Raw genomic sequence first — 24,231 nt, 5'->3', positions numbered from 1 at the left:
TGCATTGGTTTTACTATTCACAAGGGTGCATATGAGCTCATGTGTAGAAACTTCATCATGTCCGACGAAAACGGATTTGATTGGATTCCGGCCAAATTCTAGTAAAGCTCATAATTGGCAACATATGACAATTATGGCAAGTGTTTGATTATAAGAAAAAATTAGCCTACCAAATCGGTTAACAATTTACTACTCCCTCTGTTTAAAAATACTTGTCATAGGAATAAATGTATATAAATGTATTTTAGTTCTAGATATATTCATTTAAGCGACAAGTAATTCCACACGCAAGGTGTATTAGGGATGCCAAAAAAAGTTTGGCTCCAGACCAAGCAAGCTCTAACTTCTTTGGACACCGCTACATTCATCATATGTGTGCGAAAGCATGAGCATCACCCATTGAATTACCGTCACGGTCGGTGATGGACGATGTTGGAGTAGCCGTAAGGGGTTCGTCGGATCAGAGCCAAAATTTAGTAAAGCTCTCGACGGAATTGTATTGATATCTAGGTGTTTCTCTCAGGTTTATAAGCACTCATCGATGACCTCGGTTGAATTGCTAAATCTAAATCGCGTAAGATTTCCTGGTGCCTCGAGAAGATGGGTGCCGCGGGCCTTTGCTATGCCTCGACGTCTCAAGTTAGGCACGGCGTATGGACATGGCCATGAGCAGCAATGAGTTGCTTGACAGACAAAATTTGGCCATCTCACGCGGCTTGTGAGCCAAATTCAACTGAATTCCTTGGAAGCAAATCAAAACTCACATGGGGCATCGTTGAGGCTGGTGTTTTTGGCGGCATCCCAGCCGTCCACGTGTCCTTCCTTTCACCACACTGGTGTCGGCCGCCGCTGATCCGTCGCAGTCCAACCAATGATCGGATCCACCACACGCACCTTTCCTGCCACCGGCCGCCAGCCCCAACCAACCACCTATATAATCCTCCTCACCGCACCACCAACCCAGCCCACCTCGCCGCCGCTCCCAGATCCGCACCGCCTCGCCGCCGACGCCACCGTCTCCCTCGATCTCGGTCTCCAGGAGCGACATGATGGCATTGCCGCTGCCCTCCTTGATCTGCCTCCTGCTCCTCGTGGCGGCGGCGGCCGCGCAGAGCCCCATCTCGCAGCCGCCGTCGTCCGGCGCGCCCGCCGCGTCCCCGCTCCTCCGCCCCGAGGCCGACTCCGACGACGACGACAGCAACGGATCCGCTGCGTCCCCCTCCCTGGCCCCCGCCCCCGCGCTCTCCTCCGGCGAGGATAAGAAGAAGGCGACGGCGGCGTCCCCTCCGGCGCCCACCGAGACGTCCCCCGCCGAGGCCCCCACCTCGGCGCACTCCCCGGCGCCGTCGTCGCCCCTGCGCTCCGCCGCCGCGCCCGCCCCCGCCCCAGGCGCCGCCGACAAGGAAGGCGACGACGACGACGAGGAGGATTACGACAAGAAGAAGGTGAAGTCCCCTGCGCCCGCCCCGGCGGCGATGGAGGTGAAGGCCGGCACGGGCGGCGCGGAGGAGCAGCGGGCGGTGGACGAGGAGAGGCGGCACGGGGAGGGCGAGATGAACGGCGGGAAGAAGGCTGGCGTGGTGGTGGGCGTCTTCTCCGCCACCGCCGTGCTTTGCCTGGCCGCCGTGGTGTACCGGAAGCGGCAGGCCAACATCCGGCGGTCCAGGTACGCCGACTACTCGGCGCGCCTCGAGCTCGTCTGATCGGTTTTGAGATCCGTGCAACGGCGTGCAGAGACCGGTCGATCGATCGGAGATGCAATGCCCGACACACATATCCTCGTTTTGATCCGTGTTACTACCCTGATCACTTAGATCCATTCTTGGGTTGGGGCTCCGATATGATTACATAAATATTCTTTGATTAGTGTTGATTGATGTGGAGGTGGAGGCGATCGATGGATCGAGGAAGACAAGATTTTATACTACACCAGTTTTTCTACTATCTTTTTCTTTTTGTATACGACTACTCCTACTATAGTACAGATAGACATATTGCATTTCGAACTGAACACATTTGTCACTAGTACAGCATACACGAGTTAATTAGAGACTCGTACTCAAACTTGAAAACCCCACAAAACTCATACATGAATTTGTTTGCTACGACAGTTGACTACAAAACAGCCTGAATCGGCCTACGTTCGAATGTGGCACGGGCCATGTGCATTATTAGCGCGTACTGGTCCTTTGTCAAGTGTGCGGATGGACATATTTCAAGAGGATACCCATATTGTCACATATTCGTCAACCGGCCTCGCTAACCCTTCCGTAACCCCTGCCTTTTCGTCTTCCTTGGTATCTCCTTGAGCTCTTTGGGGCAATCAACAGTGCACCGGTGTGAACCCGTCAAAGGCAAGGGAAGCGGTATGTGTCCGGTCATATTTGGGATCGTTTCTTTCCCCTGTTTTCGCTAGGTTTTTTGGCAGCACCGATCATCCGTTTTGGCGCATGGATTCAATGAATGGGGATGTTTTTGAGGAAAGGATTGAGGGGTTACTGATCATATGAATTGGCCAACACGTGAGCACATTCATTGGTTATTCTGGAGATTTGAGTGGAGAAATTAGTGCAGTGTGAAGAATGCCTGATTTTAGGGCGAAGTAGATTGATGTTGCACAGTGCAATGCGTGACTATCATATGAACACCGATGCTCTGGATTTAGTATTCATATATGAAAAGTATGAATTTTTGGACAAAACTGTGACCTTTGATTGAATTGTGACTGAAATTTACTGAATTTAATAGTAATTTTGTCTGAATTTTGTGTGCAATATTACCGATTTATTTGTACATGAAACTACAGTGTGTAGTACTGATTTTTCAGTTGAACGTGTTCTGAATTCTTTGTATGATAGACGAGTTTGTGCAAATATTCAGGTGCGGCCCTTTGCGACGTCGCAGCCAATGTGTCACAGTCGGGGTTGTTTTATAGTCAACTGTTAAAATAAATAAGTTTGTGTATGAGTTTTGTGGGGTTTTCAAGTTTGTTTATGAATCTGTTAATTTCAAGTAAATAGTTGTATCGCCGATGTAATTAACTCAATATACACTATTTCCTTGTTCTCATAATATAAACAAACTAGTGTGAACAATGATTTTATATTATGGGACGGTAGTGTGAAAAAAAATACAGGTAGCTGGTAAACCCCAGATCTGGGTTCAGTGGAGACAGTAGGAGTGAATTTTGTTCCATGTAGCTGCGTGGTTGCCTGCGTCAGCTTAGCTGGGGACAGACTTGAATAACAAACAAATGGTCTTCTTTCTCTTAGTTTATTTTCTGGGTGTCTGTCGGCCGCGTGAAGGAAGGAAGCGTCGTCAGTCATGAGAATGCAAAGCGCGCAACGCGTCTCTGCATTTCTTGCTCATGTTGTTTTGACCCGTCGTTTCTACTCAAAGCTGTGGCCTTGGACGCTACTTACTCCATTTGAAGCGACCTCTTATTTATTTATTTATTTATTGAGAAAAAACCTCGTTTGATTTGTGTGTGTTTGGACCCAACTTTGCGATTAAATCATGTATATATGTGGCCACAGAGCCCAAGGAGATACTAGTGTGATGGTACAGGCCTGTTAGGATTAGATATTAGCTGCCTATGGCAGTTAACTTTCTGTCCAAAACCATACCGTTCCGTACGGACGCTATCAAGTGTGACAGACGTCTGTTCACCCCCGAACAGGCGCCTCCTACAGGCGTCATCTCTTTTGTAACCGACGCTGCTAAGAGGCGGCAATCCATGTATAAATACCCTATTGATGATCAATGAAGAAATCAGTAGATCACACAAGGCCAACTGCAAACTGCATTGCATTGCATGGACCAGACGAGGTGGACGCAAGAAAGATTGGTCCGTCGAGAACCAACCAATTCCTTCTTTCTTTCGGCGTTGACGTTCTATCTGCCTGCCCATGTATACACATGCGAGTTGCGACACGACACGACACGAGCTGCGCTTCTCCGTCCTTCTTCTGGCGGTTGCGCACATCAATCAATGTTTGGCACGCTTGTTGACGGTGCCAAGTGCCAACCAAACAAGATTCAGGTACAATTCAACGACTATGTACTGATCGAATTTGTACTCACGGAAAGTGACAAGTGCATGCAGACAGCCAGCTTGATACCAACGGCTTGATATAATAATCATATACGGTACTCTGGCTGTTGCGCGACGCCGTCGGAGTCGGCGACGGACGGCAGCCGTGCTCACCGCACGGCATCGATCGAGGCGTTGACGCTTGGAAGGAACTCCGGCCGGCGCGCTACGTTGAAAAGCAACACTACCAACTCCTAATCGGCATAATGTATAGCCCTGGTCTATTCGGAAAAATAAATGTATAGTCCTAAACGTAGCCGTAGATTGTGCTGCAAGCACGAATCCATAAATTTTTCGAACGCTTTCAACGCTGATCCATAAATTTGCTCCTGCATTACAAGGACCAACGTGTGAACACATATGCAAGAGACGGCCATCCAATGCTGCTCGCATACATCTCAAGCCAGGTTTTAATTAACTGAATAAAATCCATGCAAACACCAAGGTTTTCATCAGAGTTTGGATAGAAAATAGTTCAAATCATCTATACATAGCACGTAAATAAGTCGGCACAATAATATTTCAAGTTCTGCAAGATTAACCTAATGTTCGAGAAGTTTTCATGAGCGGATCATCTCGTCCCACACATACTGCCCCTTCAGCTTTATCCAACAGGGCGTGTGTCTAAATGGAGTCCTTCTATCATGTGGTACATCACGACAGCGCGTGCGGGTTGCACAATGTGTTGAACAACATTGAATGAACGAATCAATTAGTCAACAAGTTGAGCAAGAAGAAGAAAAAGCTTACAATCTCCTCGGTTGCCGCGCGCGATGGTCACCTTGCCTCCGTCATAATCCTACTTGTGATAGGCATTGCGATTTTTCCGAAGAAGAAGGATGATGTAATATAGTAGTAGACAATATTTTCCTCATTTAAGAATCAAGATTTATCAAACCAGTAAAAGACTCACGCAAACGAACGTCAACGATACCTGCACACACACATAAAATACTTGCACCCAGCACAGACAAAAGGTTTATCAATCTCCTTGTACGCGTTAATTGCAAGGATCAATAGTGATAGTGATAGATAGATAAGTATAAAATAAATTGTAGTAAACCTTATACAAAGTGAATGGACCTGCCGGCTATAGCGTTCACTAGAGGCATCTATCTCATGAGCATAACAACGGTGGGTAAATAAATTACATTGGACAATTGATAGAAACTTGGATCTAACAATAATCTCGGGTAGGGGGTCCCGAACTATGGAGCCTAGATCGTTGGGTTGCAGGAGAGAGGAAGAGACAATATTTACCCAGGTTCGGGCCCTCTTGAAGATGTAAAACCCTACGTCCTGCTTGATTATATTGATGAAAAACGATAATTGCAGAGATGATCTACCTCAAGATCGTATAAGCTACCCCTAGATGAGATAATCCCCCTCTACGTACAAGGGCCTCTAGTTTATATAGACACCAGAACCCCTAGGGTTACATGTTAGAGACATAGATCGATAGTAGACGGGCCGAACAGGTCATCTTGCCTTGGAGTGCACGCTTGTCTTCGGAGCTTTCCATCCTGATCACGTAGTCGTCAAACAATCCAGTTCTTCAATAACGCAACCTATATGATCGGCCCATGAGGGACAACCCGACTGTCCGAGGACCTCTTAATATGAAACTCCCTCAGCTACCGTCAACCTGTTTGGTGGTAGGGTGTAATTTTTCGTTGATTGATTGATTGGTTAGCATTGGTAAGAAGAATAAATTGATCAAATGTTCAGATAGCAGTAATTACACCCTATATACCATACGACTAATCTTTCTAGGATTAAAGGCCTCACAATCAATTGAAGTTTCCAATTAGAATTTGATTACCCAATTTTGGCCGGTCAATAATTTCTCAACAAGCTTGACTATTCAATTCTTTTAGTTTACTATGCACCTTAATTTTAAAGCTATTGATTCGATTGAGGTATTCGATTTAGGATTGGGTTCATGATTTGTGGTCAACGACTTTTATAATTAATCATTAACAATTGATTTATAATAATACATCAGTCCCATGCACCCATCGTCACCTAAAAGTATATTATTGTAACATCAAAATAGCATATGCAGTAAATATCGATTGATTAGCACATAACACGGAATCACATCACGAAAACCCCATCAAAACACCGCATTATAAATAAAATAGAAAAACATAAGCCATCACCTCTCACACTAACCAAATCAAATTCTTCCTCGGTTTCAAAATATAAGGTATATTTTTCTTTTGAAAAATTAAATTTATTTAACTTCGACTAAGTTCGAAGTAAAAAACATTAGCATAAAATATGAAAAATTATTTCATGATGAATTTAATGATCGCAACTTCATATTATGAATACTAATATAGTTCTCTACAAATTTGGTCAACTTGAAGAGCTTTGATTTTTTTTAAATGTGATGCACCTATATTTTAAAAACAAATAGGCTGATTTAATCTATACTACTAATAAAAGATCGAACATAAATTTTTCTAAACATACCCCATAAATGTACATGGACCCATTACCACCGCATGATTAGGCCCACTAAACTCAATCCAACCGCTAACCTTGATCTAACCCGTTCTTTGTGTGCACTTAGTGATTTACATTGACTGACCATACTTCACCGCTGAAAAAAATATGGAAGTTCACGTCCTACCTACGATCACGCAAGGGAAAAAAACTGATTGCAATCAGATCCTAACCAATCTACCCGTGCACACCATGCACCACCGTGCCTGTTGATGGACGCGAGTAGCCGCCGCGCGGACGAGCCATCGTCGATCCTCCTCTGGCACACGCGAGACAAGGAAGCCGCCCCCGCCGTTCCTCCTCTAATCGACACGAGCACGGGCGCCGCCGCCGCCACCCGCCTCGCCCGCATCGCTCGCTCGCCCGCCCCCGCACCGCCCGAAGCCGCCCGCCCCGCACCCCTCTCCCTCCCCGTCGGGTCTCCTCTCCCTCCCCATCGGCCACCCTCTCCGCCTCTCCACCACCGCCGCGCCCCGCAGCACGCCGGACGTCCTCTCCCTCCCCGCCGACCCTCCTCTCCCTCCCCGATGGCCCTTCCCCCGGACCTCCGACCTCGCCGCCTCCCCTCCTCCGACCGTTGAGCCTGTAAACCTACAAAATCCGCGATCCGGATAAGCCCCAATTCCAAACCCGCCCTGCCCTTGCCCGACCGCTCCTCCCCCGCTCCGCAGCCAGCCATGGCGATCTCCACGGATTCGCGCGGCGAGGAGAAGGTACGCGCGCTCGCCGTCCCCCCTCCCCCGCCTCCCCTCGCGGAATCTCATCCCCGCGCCCCTTGCGCGCAAGCAATCCCGGCGCCCCCCGGCGGGGGCGCGTAGCGGCGGGTTCTTGGGATTCGACGCCGAATCGGCGCCCGTCTGTTCGTGGCGTCGGATGTAGTTGGCGATTTGCTCTGTTCTGCTTCCCTTGGCGGCTTAGGGTGGGCTGCTGGTTAGGGTTTGCAAGCCGATGTCAGGCGTTGAAAGGGTCCGGGACTTGTTCCCGTCCTGGTTGGTTCAAGATTATATTTTTGGGCTCAGCAAAGCGAACAAACCCATCGGTTCTTGGCATTTCCTTAGTTTTCCTCTCGATCTATTACCAGCTTCTTGTAATGGCTTATATACATGCTTAAAATATGCATCTTCTGGGTAATTTATTCTATGGGGCTTCATGAGTATGCTACTCTTCCGGTGAAGTGGAGCAATAATGGTGTATTTTTGTTGCCTCTCTGTAGCCTTCGCAACATTCTCAGGAGGAGAAGCGGTAGGTGTTGTCTGAAACTTTGCTTTAGAACCTCTCCCTCTCTCTTTTCATAACCCTTACCAGAACATATGGCTTATTGTTCTATAAACTATGGAGTCGAAACTATGTGTATCTTCAATTCTGAGCCATCGCGTAGATGATACCAGTGTGTTGGACCGTCGACTGGTGTTCAATGCCCAGTATTTGCTTCGTGTCAACATGGAGAATGCTGATGTCCAGGTTTGTAAACAGAGGAAAAGGCATATCTATTCCCAGCTCTTTGCCAGTGAGTTCAGTATGCACCGACAACAGGATCACCCGGTACTACTACCACCACCAAGCATAGTTTCATTTGCATGCTACTGTCATTTTATTTATATATGCATGTTCACTATCACTGAACATGCTTTCATTTGCAGGCGTGCCAGTGTAGTTTTGTTTAGGTTTTAAAATGATTACAATCTAATGCTTGTTTATCGCATCCAGTTTGCTTCATACAGAGTACTTGCTAATAGAAATCAAGATATTGGTCACCCCCCCATGTTCAGCAATAGAAGTCTGATATTGATGCTCATTGGCAATCATGATTCTGGAATCAATTTTTACTACCAAATTACTCTGCCCCCTTGTCATATCAGTACCCAACTCCTTGCACATCATGATGACACTCTTTTGCATGTTTTAAGGCTGTTTTTTTTTCTTTTATTTTCTTTTTTGCTTATAGAGATAGTGGTGTCATTAGCTTCACCCCCTACACTCGAGCGCTGGGAAGCAGCAGGAAGTCGGGCATCCACGGTCCTCGGGTCCCCGCACAGCACGCCCGCGTTGCTTGCTCTGCTGCCAGCAGCCCGTGGCATGCCATCGAGGCCCAGGTGAGTTCCACCACCCCTGAAACCTTCTCTTTCGATGTTCAGTTGCAAATACTGAACCTGTCCATGGACAGCTACCTGCAGCAACTCCTTTTTTGTTCATCTTCAGTTGTACATCTTATCTCTATCCTTGCTTTCTTTTTTTATGTATACTACGTACAATCCCTACTTGTTTTCTTCTACCATTATTTGCTGCATAATATTTTTTAGTAAATGCCCCAATGTTGGTTATGAAGCATGTATAGTATAGAATGGGGAAATGGATACTCAGGGCATGGATGAGGAGTCTAAGCGGCAGTTTTGCATCCCGTGCAGGATTACAGAACACCGGAGGATTGGTAGCTACGGCCCCGTGAACCCAGGTGATCGATGTCCGCTATATCTTGTAAAAATCAGGCACAACCCATCATGTTTGTACAAATTCCCTTTGTTTAATCCAGTTTTAAGCAGATGAGTTGTTATGCCTCTGTACTGTTTGGCATCCATCCCCAAAATATTTTGTAAATGACTATTGTATTGACCATGTTAGTCAGGGTAATCACCAGCAGTTGGATGAAGATTGGCCTTCATGTTACTGCCGGCTGCCTTCCCTGCATTAGCTGGAATCGCAGCTGTGGACATTGACATGGAACCAAGAGAGAGCATAGCAGACAAACCAGATACAACATTCTGCTGTTGCTGCTGCCGCGTCTTGTCAGTCGAGCGCTTTTGGTAGAGGACAGCACCAACTCCAGCATTTACATGCTGAGGCGGACCTTGTGGTGGTGCGAACGCATTGGAGATGAAGAAGTGGCCTTGCGAGAATGGTTGATGTTGCTTCAATGAGGGTCCATGGGACTGCTGCTTACCGCCAGAGTGAGCCATGTTTGGCTGCTGACCAAGGATAGATGGCATAGGCATACTGCTGTAGTGATTTGTGGAGGCTGACTTGGATCCAGAAGTCGAAGGAGAGTTCTTGGCTGCATGTTGTTGAGGCGATGACAATTGGACAACTGGCTGGCCACCCTTCGCACTTCCAGATGCAGGTGGGCTACCACCAATACTTTTGGAGACTGAAGTAGATGGCGAACCAAAAGCAACAGGAGCATTTGAAGATCGAGATAGGTCCCCTCCTCCTCCACTAGAAAGATTAGTAAGGGAGTGCCCAATCTTTGACGAACTCATGCTTTGTGACTGGTAATTTGGGATGGGGAGAGCCTGCAGAGCTTTTGCTTGTTGTTGCTGGAGACCACTGTTCTTCATCATAATCAAATTAGAAGGTGAGGATGCAGCAGGTATAGAGGCAACTGAAGATGGAGTTGACACTCTCATCGACGATGCCTTCAATTGAGGTGATTGACCAGGAACTCCGCCTTGAGAAGTGCTTGACGGATACATTAAATTCTGAAAGTTCGTTGCATTCAAACGGTCAGAGTATCCACTTGCATTGCTCGGTGCAGCAGACCATGAGTGAGCCAAGGGATTGTTGCATGGCAGCATCCCCCTTGTATAGGTACACGCTCCCTTGCTGCCTTTCCCAGTTCCACTCACCACCATGCTTGTATTCTGCATGTTCTTTTTTTCATAGGATGCATGTCACATCATTAGTACATCCTTCGTTCCTAAATATTTGTCTTTTTAGAGCTTCAAGTATGGACTACATACGGAGCAAAATGAGTGAACTTAAACTCTAAATTATGTCTATATACTTTAGAAAGACAAATATTTAGGAATGGAAGGAGTATTAAGTATGAGGTAGGGGTTTTAGGCCTTTAGGTAGATCTCAAGGTCTCATTGAGTGTTATGGATCGTAGTACCAGCACAGGAGATGGAGTGGATTCTGAAATTGCACGTTTCAATTAGTTTTTGGTCGTTCACCTTGAGTAGTAATTCGGTTTATTGTCCCAGTTGTTATTTCATATAGGCTACCTTGCTATGTTGTATATATAAGATACTTCATATGGGAGATCAAGCTTGTAAAAGGAAAAATTCTTGACTTGGCAAGGATAATGTTAATCATGATATATAATTTCCCTGCTTCAAAATGCTCCTTGAGGTGTAGTTAACAGTCCTCTCAATATTGATTGTTTTTCTTTACAGAATTTGACCATTTGTTCAGGCTTTCCTTCATGATGGATCGACCTTAAAGTGATAACGACTACTCTTTTCGACATCTAACACTTGGTATGTGGTGCTCAATCCTGCTATTTCTTTATTCCATTCAGTTTTATGAGTTTTCACATTAGACATTTTATTTATTTCAGTTGGTTTCTAACTAGAGATTCACATAAATAACTTTGTTCTGGTTTCATAAAAGAAATCTGGCACACACACCTAGAAATCTGAAATTCATAGTTACCCTAATTGAATGCACGGACGAGCAATTCTGTAACATGAATTATCAAGTCAATTGTTGTTTGCAAGTATACACATTGTAATTTAGTTACTACATAACTGGTTATGGGCAAGCCCAGTTAGCGAAGAATTGATTTGGTTTTTAAATATATGGTTCAGAATTGAGTTTTTTTTTGCCAAAAGTTCAGAATTGAGTTATTTTTCCGAAATACCTGAGTACTCCCTCTGCAAACTATTATAAGAGTGTTTAGATTACTAAAGTAGTGTTTTAAATGCTCTTATATTAATTTACGGAGTAAGTAGTAACTAATGTCTACTGAAATATTGCGGCCAAAAGTATGTACAATTCTTTACCTTGGCCCGCCCAAAAGAATGTGTATTATTTATTCGGGCTTTCTTCTTTCTTCTTTGTGAGACAGTTTGGAGTTAGGAATTTTTTTCTTTAATTTGAATTTTAAAGAAATGTTGACTTAGCTGGTGAAATCCTTGGACTGAAATCCACTGATTCTTTGGAGGATTCCCATGATCATATCCTCGGACTTTAGGAGATGAGTTTAATTTGCATACAAGTGATGCTTCGAGATTATATCTTTGTATCCACCATCAGTGGCTGGATCACACAATTCCTTTTATTTATCAATTATAATTTTCCTATCCGTTAGCAGGACTCCAATCGTGTTCATGTTTCAAAATAGTTGCCTCGGAGCATGCTTATAATCTTTCTGCAGACCAGCGAATCAACAAGACTTTTTAGTTTTGTGTTAAGAGAAATGTAATAAAGATGCCCAAAATTTTCTGAAGGTTTCTTAGTTTAAGGAAACAACAAAAATTATCTATGGTCAGCATGAACACACTTTCATACTATGCCTTTTTTTTGAATTAGCAATTTCGTAACATGAATTATCAAGTCAATTGTTGTTTCAAGTTTACACATTGTAATTTAGTTACTACATAACTGGTTATGGGCAAGCCCAGTTAGCGAAGAATTGATTTGGTTTTTAAATATATGGTTCAGAATTGAGTTTTTTTGCCAAAAGTTCAGAATTGAGTTTTTTTTCCGAAATACCTAAGTACTCCCTCTGCAAACTATTATAAGAGTGTTTAGATTACTAAAGTAATATTTTAAATGCTCTTATATTAATTTACAGAGTAAATAGTAACTAATGTCTACTGAAATATTGCGGCCAAAAGTATGTGCAATTCTTTACCTTGGCCCGCCCAAAAGAATGCGTATTATTTATTCGGGCTTTCTTCTTTCTTCTTTGTGAGACAGTTTGGAGTTAGGAATTTTTTTTTCTATAATCTGAAATTTATAGAAATGTTGACTTAGCTGGTGAAATCCTTGGACTGAAATCCACTGATTCTTTGGAGGATTCCCATGATTATATCCTCAGACTTTAAGAGATGAGTTTAATTGCATACAAGTGCTGCTTCGGGATTATATCTTTGTATCCACCATTAGTGGCTGGATCATACAATTCCTTTTATTTATCAATTATAATTTTCCTATCCGTTAGCAGGACTCCAATCGTGTTCATATTTCAAAATAGTTGCCTGGGAGCATGCTTATAATATTTGTGCAGACCAGCAAATCAACCAGACTTTTTAGTTTTGTCTTTTGTGTTAAGAGAAATGTAATAAAGAAGCCAAAAAATTTCTGAAGGTTTCTTAGTTGAAGGAAACAACAAAAATTATCTATGGTCAGCATGAACACACTGTCATACCATGCTTTTTTTTGAATGCACTTTCATACTATGCCTTAGTAGCATGGAGTATGTACGCTCTCTTTTTGAATGTTTTCTTAAACTAATTAGTACCCCCATATTTTTTTTCAATTTTTGGATTTACATATTTTTATCAGGTCAAGCAGGATGATATCTCTGGTTCTCATGACATTTGGGATGCTTGAAACTTTATTATCTTTTGAGTGAAGAGCCGTCTTTGTTTTGCAAACACTACCTGAATGGAAAATCCTATAAAGCGTTTGTAGAGAAGCATACGGGAGCTATGTTTGACAAATGCCTGATGTACAGGTTAGGCTCTGTAAAAAATGATTCACAGACAATAATGTAATGGATTCTGTTATATTAATACATTATTATGTTATCTTTTGGTTTTTATTTAATAATACCTACTAATAAGAATGAATGAGTATATTCTTTTATGGTTATACATGCGTTGCACGTGTCAGATTACTAGTTTATAAAAACACAACAACACCAACGGCGCAGCAACGCTCGTTTAATCCTTCTAGTTAAGACGAAACCACATACTCAACATATGTTATGAAGTATAAGTACATACTTTGTTTCGTATTTTCTCTGTAAACTAATATAAAAGTGTTTAGACTACTAAAGTAGTGTTCTAAATACTTTTATATTAGTTTACGAAGAAAGTATTAAACATGTAGGAGTACATACTAAGCATGTACTTTATTTAGTACCTCCGCAGTCCAGAATTAGTTGACCCTCAAACATATGTATTACGAAGCAGGTTCCGGCTAACAAAACAAGTCAATTTTTAGCTTCTCCCACAGGACAAGACACATCCAGATTTCGTATCGTGATACAGTAAAAAGTACTCCAATTCGCAACAAACAAAATCAAGCGAGCGAGCTGCAGGTAATTCAGACCAGACACACATCAACATGCATTGCCACAAGGGGTGGGTGGGTTGCCGCTCCAATTCGCACAACATACATTCTCCATGAACTACTCCAATTCGCACAACATACATTCTCCATGAACTACGCTGGTCTCAGCCTACATTCTCCATAAATTCGCACAACATACATTCTCCATAAACTACGCTGGTCTCAACCTAACCTACTATAGAAGAACATAGTAGCCCAGACAACCCTACCTCCACCGTCTCCCTCCCTACAAAACAGCACAGGCTAGCTTAGCGCACGACAAGAGAACCTATGGCGATCATGCGTGTCTCCCTCATGGTCTAGGACTGACACCTCCTCTGTCTAAGACCGCTCCACCACAGCCTTGAGTGCATCTCCAGCGGTCACCCTCAGCGGCACGAAATCTGTAGGCAAAACACACACAAATGTATGTCAGCACCACCCAGTCTTTGCTACATCCAAAAAACGTATGCACATTTGAACGGTAGCATAGGATAAGCTTCACCTGATAGAAACTTGTACCGTTTCTCATTGCACACACCCGCCGCTGCAAACATGAGTAAATAATACATTTCATGTCAATTGACAAGTACCTACTACTGCCACAAGTAGAAAAAAATGAATACGGAAATGGAAGGGATAACCAAAGAGCAGGGGTTTCAGTTATAGTTGCCGTGGTCATTGGGGCAATCCATCCATCCATCCATCGGAGAAGTATATGCATGTCCAGGACTTTGATGGGTGAATAACAACTGATACGATGATTATCCATGTTTATATCAAATATAACCACTTTCAGACTGCAGCCGCACATGCCCATGGGTTTACATTTACTTGGAATTGACAAGAGAACGATTCAGATTTAATGATTTATCAAAACCACCAGTTGAGGAAATAATGATTAACTTTAGGGTACTCGTAGAAAAATTAATAAAGAACATTTCATCTTTGGTATACAAGATTGGGCATCGAGCAGAGACCGGTGTATCTGGTTCTTTGGGAAAACAATATGTCCAATGTATCAAACACTAGGGTAAGCAAGTGTAATGTCTTTCTTAACTAATGGGTATCATATCAAATGTATCGTATCCACTGTGTGGTCTAGAAAGGCTCTTCATTTCGACATCAACTATCTTTCAAGCAGCATAGACGATAAAAGGATGAAAGGGTTCCCAGATTAGTTGACTAAGAACCAACTTACAAAGGTTATCGTAGGCAATTGACTTTTTGCGTCCCTTCAGGGCATTCTGATAAGCATCCTCCACAAATGCCTCCAAGAATAACTCCTGCAGGTGTATGTGTAACATGAATATTAACACTGTCATAATCACTGCAACAAAGATAAACAAGGTACACCAGACACTTTTCCCCATTGCAATATCGTGCAAGGAAAGAGAAGCAACTTTTGGATTAACAATTACAAGGAGGTCACTCCAACAACCTTATCCTTGCTTGGTGTCACTTTTCTTGTCACATGCATGCCGTAAATACTCCCTGTCGTTCTAACTTCTCATGATTAATTTTTACTCCCCGTAGTTCTAACTTCTCATGATTAATTTGTACTCCCTGTCGTGCTCACATTATCTTGCATAAAATTCAAGAGGCTATATTTTTATTTGAACTGAACTTGTTAGAAGAAGATGCCATTCTAATAAGAATATGTTCCAAGTCACTTGGATGACCTCATCAAGCTTATAATACTTAGTAAAGATAAATTATCATTAGCCTCACACAACTTTTTAAGTCGACAATTAAAATCTACATGAGTTGGTGTGCTACAGGAAGGAAACCATGCAATCAGGCCACACTTGTTATACCACAGTCAGCTTACACAGATCAACTTCCTCATCAATCTGCTATGCTGCCAGTACCGTCTAATTGTCTTGAACCAAAAACTTCATCTATTGAGCAACAAACAGATAGGTACATATACCAGTCCGGGGAAAGTAAAACTTCCTTCTCTTTTTTTGCATATATACGAATATGCCAAACCAAAAGAATGGATAATTACAAATGCCAAACTGGAAAGAAAAAACACCTCTATTTTGTGCATATACCAAACCAAAATAACTTCCTCAGTGAAACTGCAAATCAAAATAACTTCCTAAGTGAAACTGCAATCCGTGCGCATTACAGAAGTCTAAGCACCAGAGCTCACTTGGCAGATTGAAATCTGAAATTTGAATCGGCTGCATTCCCATGTGCAGCCTTCTTTGGTGCTCAATTTTTTTTTACAAGAACCAATTACAATTTTGCTGGACGACTAAGCAAGCACCTGAGTTCGCAAGGTGAAGAAAGAGACAGCAGAAAGACGGATCAAACTATTGTAGCAAGAAGAGCAATGAGGGGTGGGCAGTGTGGTGGCTATGTACATGTGCATAAGGATGTTGCCGCCTTGATTATGGACAGTACCACATAAGCCAGCTGTCAAAACAATGGTGGCAGTATGGCAAAACTGATGGGGAAGAGTGAAATGCATCGACCACCAAGTAAACTGGTTGGGGTAATATATAATTTTGCCTACTACTCTTGAGGATCTGATGGCTGAAGCTTGACTTTTCCAATGGGAATCTTACTACGTTTAAAAAAATTAAATGAACATTTCTCAACTAATTTAGCTCATCGATGACAGTTATGAATTTCTCAACTAAGCATTTTCAAGTGGGTATGGTCAAGAAAAAGCCAAAGCCAAAAACATGGACAAAATTTGCGCGTACACAGCAGAAATAGACAGCACTATTTACAGAGGTCACTGCAAAACACTATCCAGTTCAAGAATCAGTAGATGTCATAATCACTGCATACCGAAAGAATGGCATCAGTACATAAATAGATTGCAACGAAGATAAGCTAGGTACACCAGCCATTGTTTCCAGTCAGATACTAAACCAAAACAAATCCTCCATTCGTCAGTGAGTGAAGAATTATAGGCGGACAAGTAAGAAACAAATTTGTGACCACTTCAGCAGGACAAGAGACAAATTGAAATCCATGCGCATTACAGAAGTCTAAGCCCCAGAGTTCACTTGCCAGGCTGGAGATCTGAAATTTGAATCAGTTGCATATATAGTCTTCTTGTTTGGTGCTCGAAAAAATTTGTACAAAACAAATTAAATTTTGCTGGAAGAATAAGCACCTGAGTTCGCAAGATAAAGAAAGAGACAGCACCAAGATGAATCAAACTATTGGAGCAAACAGAGGGAATAGGAGGTGGGCAGTGCAGTGACTATGTACTTGTGCATAACGCTATTGTTGCCTTGGTTACAGGCAAAACCACTACAGCTGGTAGCATTAGCTAGCTTTCAGAACAATGGTAGCAGGCTGGCAGCACTGCACAACTGATTGGGGGTAGAGATGCATCTAACACAAAGTAAACTGGCTGGTTGGGGTAATCTAGGATTCCTTCTACTAGTCTTTTGGATGATGGCAGAATCTTAATATTTCCAGTGCAAATCTTACTACATATAAATTAAATTCAAAACGAACGTTTCATCAACTAATTTAGCTCATCTATGACATTTATGAATTTACAACAAACAATATGCTTAAGGTAAGCCTGGGAATATTAATTAAGCTACATAATGAGCAATCTCATAAATCTAGCTCATCCATGATTGACTAACAATCACGTACAAGTTCAGCAGTAGTAGAAAATCTGGAAAGACAATACCATGTTACTAACACCGGTCATATTCTTCCATCCAAAAAAAGAACCAGTTTCCTCTCTAGATAACACGGTTTTCCTAAATAAACCACTTTAACTAGAATCACTGTGCTGACTAAGATATTTCAAGTGGATAAGTTTACGAAAAAACCGAAGCCAACAACATGGACCAAATGTGCGCATATACAGCAGAAATAGACAACACTATCTACAGAGGTCAGTGCAAAACATAGTAAGAAAGTGGTCCTCACAGATCCCTTGTTGATAGTTTGGTACCGGTAGCACAAGTAGACAAAGCTCGTTATGCTGAATTTTGGCTCAACACAAATCAAGCTTTTAACATCTCAGACAAGTTTTCTCTAGCATACTGACAGGGGTAGAGACAAAGCATTTGACAGTGCGATCACCACAGGCAACTCATCGAACACCTAGTGTGCACTGACAGGTTAATAGCATGATCGTCCTAAATCTCACTAGCTAACATAGGCTCCACCCAAAATCATGGCATTCGGATAGAATGACATCAAGCTTCAGTCCTCCAATTTCTAATTGGTAATTGCCAACACAGATCACTGCATAACTTGCATTCTACAGAGGTGAGTGCAAAACATACTAATTAAGAAAGGAGTCCTCCCAGATCCCTTGTCGACAGTCTAGTACCGGTAGGCGGTAGCAGCAGAAGTAGAGAGAGCTCATTATGCTGAATTTTGGCTCAACACAAAATCAAGCTTTTGACATCTCAGACAAGTTTAATCTAGCATACTGACAAGGGTAGAGATAAAGCATTCGACAGTGCAAGCACCAATGTGAATCTCGCTAGCTAACACAGGTTCCACCCAAAATCATGGCATTCTGGTAGACTGACTCTGACATCAAGCTTCAGTGCTGAAATTTCTAATTGCCAACAGAGATCACTGCATAACTTGCATTTTTCAGAGTAAAAGGTGGGGGAAGAAGTCGCACCGAGGCCTTGTTGACGAGGAAGACGGTCTCGGTGTTAGATCGGATGGTGGCGTCCTTGTCCCGCATCAGCACCCGCACCCGCGCCATCGGGAAGCTGCAGGTGCCGGGCTCGGTTGCCGCCGGCGCCGCTCCTGCCGCCTTGCCCTTGTGTTTCTTCGCCGCCTTTGGGGATTCCAGATCGCCGTGCTTCCTCTTTCTCATGTTGGCCAGCGTGTCCCCCATCTCCTCCTTCTCCTTCTTCTTCTTCTTCATGTTGGCCAGCGTGTCCCCCATCTCCTCCTTCTCCTTCTTCTTCTTGAGGTTGGCCAGCGTGTCCCCCATCTCCTCCTCCTCCTTCTTCTTCTTGAGGTTGGCCAGCGTGTCCCCCATCTCCTCCTTGTCCAGGGACGCCGCAATCTCCCCCTTGTCCTTTTTCTTCTTGGCAGCAGCCTTCTCCCCCTTCTCCTTCTTCTTCGGGGCCGTCGCCTTCTCCTCCTCCTCCTTCTTCGGGGTCGCCGCCTTCTCCTCCTTCGGGATCGCCGCCTTCTCCCCCTTTTTCTCCGTCTTCTTCGGGGTCGCCGCCTTCTCCGTCTTCTTCGGGGTCGCCGCCTTCTCCCCCTTCTTCTCCGTCTTCTTCGGGGTCGCCGCCTTCTCCCCCTTCTTCTCCGCCTTCTTCGGGGTCGCTGCCTTCTCCCCCTTCTTCTCCGTCTTCTCCGGGGTCGCCGCCTTCTCCCCCTTCTTCGCCTTCTTCGGGGTCGCCGCCTTCTCCCCCTTCTTCTCCGTCTTCTTCGGGGTCGCCGCCTTCTCCCCCTTCTTCGGGGTCGCCCCCTTCTCCTTCTTCTTCGGAGTCGCCCCCTTCTCCTCGTCCCCCATGTCGCCCTTCGCGGGATTCATAGCTGAGCCCTCGCCGGACTCGGCGGGGCCGGCGACCTTCTTAGGCCTCCCGGCCACGCGCTTGGCAGTGGAGCCGAGGCTGGCGGCGGCGGGGTCCTTCTTATGTCTGCCGGACTGGCGCTTGGCAGCGGAGCTGGGAACGACGGCGCTCTCCTCGCCGTCGGAGGGCGCGGGGGTCACCGCGGCGCTCTTCTTCCCGGCCATCTCCTCTCCGCCGCCGAAACCCTCGCCGAGAGCTGTGGAGTGGAGTTCAAAATACTTCGGGGCCGCGCGGAAGCTTCGCGAACCGACGGAGAAAAGGGAGCTTTTTTTTTTTCATTTTGCCACGCCAGACCTAGGGATGGCACCCGCAGGCCGCATGGGTACGGGTGAAGCCTCCTCATACCCTTACACGTCTCATCTAAGCTTACCCATTACCCTTACATATATTCATATAATTTTTTTCCATATTCGTGACCCGACAGGGTAGACGGGTATCCGTGGGTAAAATTGCCCATGTTTGCAAAGTATCAATTTGAAAAACATATAGTCATAAACAACGTCATATAATAGAGTTTATAAAAATAGATTATAACACCAACATATACTTATAAACAATATCATATAGTCATAAACAACAACAAATATGCATACACTTTTAGTTCGCAAATTCTTGACATAATGTAGATTCTAGAGATAATTTTCAGTTTACATTGCTTTTATATGGGTACATGGGCATGCGAATATGGGTTATATGATCTCATACCCATACTCGCTCTACCTAATGGGTTTCAGATTTTTTTATTTATATATTTATGGGTAAATTTTTGTCCCATACCCTTACCTTAATAGGGTTTTTACACGCATAGTACGTGGGTAATGGGTACCCATTACCACCCCTAGACAGACCTGGCCAAACGGGCCGACACGGGCCGTGGTAATCGGGCCTGGCACGGCATGGCCCGTCCAGGCACGTTTATTAGTCGGGCCATGCCGTGTCGGCCCGTGGGCTGCGCCTCTAAGCCCAGGCACGGTCCGATTATTAAACGGGTCGGCATGTTGGTCCGATTAGCACGTTGTGCCGTATTTTTTTAGTCTTATGGGTATATTTTTGGGTCTATTGAGCCATATTTTTGTATATATATATATATATATATATATATATATCTCCCTAATAATAAAGCGGCGATGGTTTCTGTCGTACGTCGTGGTAGTTTTGCAAAAAAGTCCTTCTGTTTTCGTGTATTCAACCCGCGGTCCTTTTGTTAGTTAAAAAACGTTTCGCTTTTAGGTAAACCCCCTCGCAGTCATTATATGGCATTATGGCTTATCCATTCATGTCCTTCGCTGACGGACGAGAAGGCAATGGAGCTTGGAGGCGGGGGAGCTCGAGGAGCCTCGGAGGGGCCTTGTCGTCGACGAGATGAGGCCGAGGGGGCGAGCAGAGTACGGGGACGCGAGCGCGCGGAGGCGGAGAAGGCCAGTCGTGGCGACGCGAACAGCCGGGCCGACGCGTGGCGGCGCGGACGACCGGGACGGTGCGGGGCGCGCTAGCACCGACCGCGGACGAAGTGGCGCACGGGGCGGGCGGATTGGCACGCAGGGGCGGCCGGCGGCGACGGCGTCGACGTCCCTCATGACGCTGCTGGAGCGGGCCGACAGCCACTTGGACGAATCGGGCGAGCTCGGCGGCGCGTCCCGGTGTGGCGCGGTCGACGACAACGAGGAGGACGGCCACCGCGAGCGGCACGAAGAGGAAGAGGAGGAGGAGGTGCAGGTGTGCTGCGTGTGCATGGTGCGGCACAAGGGCGCGGCCTTCATCCCGTGCGGCCACACCTTCTGCCGCCTCTGCTCCCGCGAGCTCCAGCACACTCGCGGCAACTGCCCTCTCTGCAACGTCTTCATCCAGGACATCCTCCACATCTTCTGAACTACTCTAGATCCTCTGCCGTGTGTTACTGCATGTCCCCGATAGTTCAGAGTTCAGACTTCACACGATGGAGCATGTAATTCGTTCGGAATAATGAATGTAAATTTTGATGAACAGAGTTCAGACCTGTGACCGGGTGACCGATTGTCATAGATCCCGTGGTGTGATTGTTCTTGTTCGGACGCACATTAATTTATCTACACGTGAAAACCCAACAGCGATCAATCAGTGCAGCTTTGGGTCGTTCGATGATCTACTCTGATTTGTTTATGGCTGGGTAGGAGCAACTGCACACTTGTGATTCTTAGTTTAAGTTCCCTGTCTGTGAGGAAGACTTCGTTGGATTGTTATATGTTCACTAGGCTTAACTGCACAAAGGCTGTATGATATCCATAGCAGTGCATTCATGTCACTGCCAGTTTCGACCATGATAAGTCGGATGGTTAGTTCATTGCAGCTACAGTTTTCCCCCATGAGAACTTCTAAAGTTCCATCCAGAATATTTGGCAGCAATATATGTGAACAGAAAAATGGTGATATTTTCAATCTATTATATGGTTCTATATATCCAAAGGAATTGACGCCGATTATTATTCAAGAAAAGAATGTTACCTGTCATAGTGCGTCTTGTCATACAATACCAGCATATTATATTTTACAAATGTGATGTAAATCTTATTTGTTTGCAAAAATATGGATGTACAGGATGAATGCGAACTCCAAAAAATAATTATAGAACAACTGCTAACATTCAACGACAACGAATTTGAAGACAACATACCTGCCGGTGTACTAGAATTCCTCAGTTGTATCAAGAAAATCAAAATTAAAACTACTATGTAAAATCTTCAGATTTTTGTGTAAATTGATTATGTAAGCTACTCTGGAAACTTTATTATTTTTTCAAGGTTTATTTACTTCGTGCTAACTTCCATTTTCTCTCAACAGGACATGTGCTATTATGAAAAAGGAGTTTCTTTTTTGGATGGCAGCCGTGATGGTGGTTTCAGATATGAAGCTAAGGAAAGTGCGCCTCATAATTCATTAGATGTAAACCAATAGGGCCAGTTAGATATCGTTGGTGGTAAATGACATGAGTATTTAGCTTTCATAAAATCTACTTCCTCCATCTCATAATTTAAGAATGTTTTTTTTAAACGTTCTTGTATTATGGGACAGAGGGAGTACATATGTACTCTTTAACAGTAAGCTATCGACGAGGATGGCCCTAAATGTGCGTTGAATTTATGATTGGTTTTTATTGGTTTTTACTATCAACATTGCATAATGAGTTTATATATTTGATAAAAGTGAACACATATTTTACAAGAGTGATTATAGATCCACCTATTCTGATGCTAGATCTATTGCTGGCATCAATTGTGTAAAATAATATGTTAATTTGGTATTTATGACGTTTTAACTCACCTGTCTAGCTGATGTATTGTACTGTACATCTCGCCTCTCTAACTGAAGTGATGCAATGTTGTTCTATGTTCGTGTGTGGTAGCAGCCGGTATACTCGATGTAGAAAAATATAACAATGTAATTTTGACCTAGATATCGACTCTCCAATGTCAGGACAATTACGCCAACAGTCTGCTGCTTTTACTCGTGCATAACATCATACATAATTTCATTTTTCTAATAATTGTTGGATCTGCAAACTAGATATAAGAACACAAAAGCACCATGCAATTTTCCAACCAGATAATGTTCATCTCTAAAAAAAATCCATTTTAAAAAATCCAAAAAATATTTCAAATTTACAAAAGAATAACATCTTTCAAAACAAATAAAAATCATGTTCATCTAGCATGTATTATATGCACCCAAACTCTTTCATGAGATGAAAGTGGCGAGCTGAAGTAGGTCCAAACAAACGATTCGGATGTCTTATGCACGTCTAAATTATATGGTCCAAAAAGCGGTAGTTCAGTGTAATCTTATTTTGTAAGTTTGTCAAAACTGAATATAAGAAGCGACGTGTAAAGGCATATAGTGCAAAAAAAAATCACCCGTTGCAACGCACGGACATTTGTACTAGTATATATATATGTTAAAAAATCTAAAAATATATAAAAGTACATAAACGGGTCGTGTCGTCGGCCCGCGTGACCAGCCTTCAGACCCAGGCACCGGTCCGAGGCGTGCTTCGTGCCGGGTCGGAGCACGATTAGCCCGTGCTGAACCAGGCACGCGGGCTGTCAGGCCGGCCTATTTACCCGACCCGTTTGGCCAAATATGGCCTAGACTACGGTTGTTTCCACAAACCAAACCCGACGGACTGGTTGCGTTTCAAACAAACGGCCTCGTCTTCAATGAGCTACCATTTCAAATTCAAAAGCGAAAAGGTTTGGTTTATCTTTACTGCCTGTTTGGTTGGGGGAAGTAAAAGTAGGCTTCTTCAATGATCAAAGACAAGACGTTACAGCCTTCTTTTCAATATAATATAAAGGATCTGCCATTAGTGAACACGCGGCAGATAAAAACGCAAATAAACATAGTCACTGTGCCTCACATGCACCTTATGTACAGTTGATTATCTTGCTATCGTGTTTTGTATTGCCATGATCACTAACGACAGATAACGATAATAATCGTTATCCTTCTTCGACCGGTCAGGGTATCCCAACAGTCGAGTCGATATAAAGGCCGGCCGCACCTTCCATGAAAAATGTCCTGAACCACCGAAACTGATAGAGGCGAAGTTGTCCCTGTCTTTCGATGAGATCGTGGGTATCATTTTAGTAGAGTCGACTTTGACAATCCGACTACGAACATGTGAGGACGTGCGCCTTAGCAATCGCTAAACCAACTCCGAAAGGTTATTGACCACGCCGGAGCACGATCAACCTGACCACGAAGGTATGTTTCTTGCACGCAAACGAAGAACAAGCAAGAAACTAAGATGCAATCAAGATATTGCGAATATAAGAGTAAAGCTTTATTGATGAAGCACTACTGAAATTCAGAAATTTGCCGTCTGCCAAGGCGGACGGCAAAGGGGGCAACCACGGACGGCAAAGGCTTTGCCGTCTGCCCCTCATGGCAAAGTAGACGGTAAAAAAAAATCCGGTGAAGAGGCTCTTTGCCGTCTGCTTTCACAAAGCGGACGGCAAAGAATCTTTACCATGAGGGGGCAGACGGCAAAATAAGTGG

General features: G+C 44.1%; 3 protein-coding genes across 3 annotated transcripts; 1 reads left to right on the top strand and 2 right to left on the bottom strand.

Moving 5' to 3' along the window:
• The first annotated feature begins 953 nt into the window (after window positions 1–953).
• Window positions 954–2,011, top strand: LOC123399602 (cyclin-dependent kinase inhibitor 1C-like). Its single transcript, XM_045094000.1, has one exon. It carries the CDS (start codon window positions 1,047–1,049, stop codon window positions 1,701–1,703), a length of 657 nt encoding a protein of 218 aa, XP_044949935.1. The 5' UTR covers window positions 954–1,046; the 3' UTR covers window positions 1,704–2,011.
• Window positions 2,012–9,219: 7,208 nt separating this feature from the next.
• Window positions 9,220–10,230, bottom strand: LOC123397440. The gene has a single exon (XM_045091972.1). It carries the CDS (start codon window positions 10,228–10,230, stop codon window positions 9,220–9,222), a length of 1,011 nt encoding a protein of 336 aa, XP_044947907.1.
• Window positions 10,231–13,653: 3,423 nt separating this feature from the next.
• LOC123395169 (neurofilament heavy polypeptide) lies at window positions 13,654–19,481 on the bottom strand. Its single transcript, XM_045090109.1, has 4 exons — window positions 18,288–19,481; window positions 14,862–14,946; window positions 14,166–14,207; window positions 13,654–14,064 (listed from the first exon to the last, which is right to left on the bottom strand). Exons 1-4 carry the CDS (start codon window positions 19,362–19,364, stop codon window positions 14,003–14,005), a joined length of 1,266 nt encoding a protein of 421 aa, XP_044946044.1. The 5' UTR covers window positions 19,365–19,481; the 3' UTR covers window positions 13,654–14,002.
• Window positions 19,482–24,231: the final 4,750 nt, after the last annotated feature.

The sequence above is a fragment of the Hordeum vulgare genome, chromosome 5H, assembly GCF_904849725.1.
Source record: "Hordeum vulgare subsp. vulgare chromosome 5H, MorexV3_pseudomolecules_assembly, whole genome shotgun sequence".
Lineage (NCBI taxonomy): Eukaryota > Viridiplantae > Streptophyta > Magnoliopsida > Poales > Poaceae > Hordeum > Hordeum vulgare.
Note: the sequence above shows the minus strand (reverse complement) of the source record. Positions and strands in the feature narration are given on the sequence as shown.

What these genes read in the sequence shown, in the direction of transcription:
- LOC123399602 (XM_045094000.1), top strand. Translation starts at nt 1,047, where the DNA reads ATGATGGCATTGCCGCTGCCCTCCTTGATCTGCCTCCTGCTCCTCGTG.
- LOC123395169 (XM_045090109.1), bottom strand. Translation starts at nt 19,364, where the DNA reads ATGGCCGGGAAGAAGAGCGCCGCGGTGACCCCCGCGCCCTCCGACGGC. An exon ending in TCCTCGTCAACAAGGCCTCG is followed by an intron (nt 14,947 to 18,287) that starts GTGCGACTTCTT and finishes ATACACCTGCAG; the next exon opens with GAGTTATTCTTGGAGGCATT. An exon ending in AATTGCCTACGATAACCTTT is followed by an intron (nt 14,208 to 14,861) that starts GTAAGTTGGTTC and finishes TCATGTTTGCAG; the next exon opens with CGGCGGGTGTGTGCAATGAG.
- LOC123397440 (XM_045091972.1), bottom strand. Translation starts at nt 10,230, where the DNA reads ATGGTGGTGAGTGGAACTGGGAAAGGCAGCAAGGGAGCGTGTACCTAT.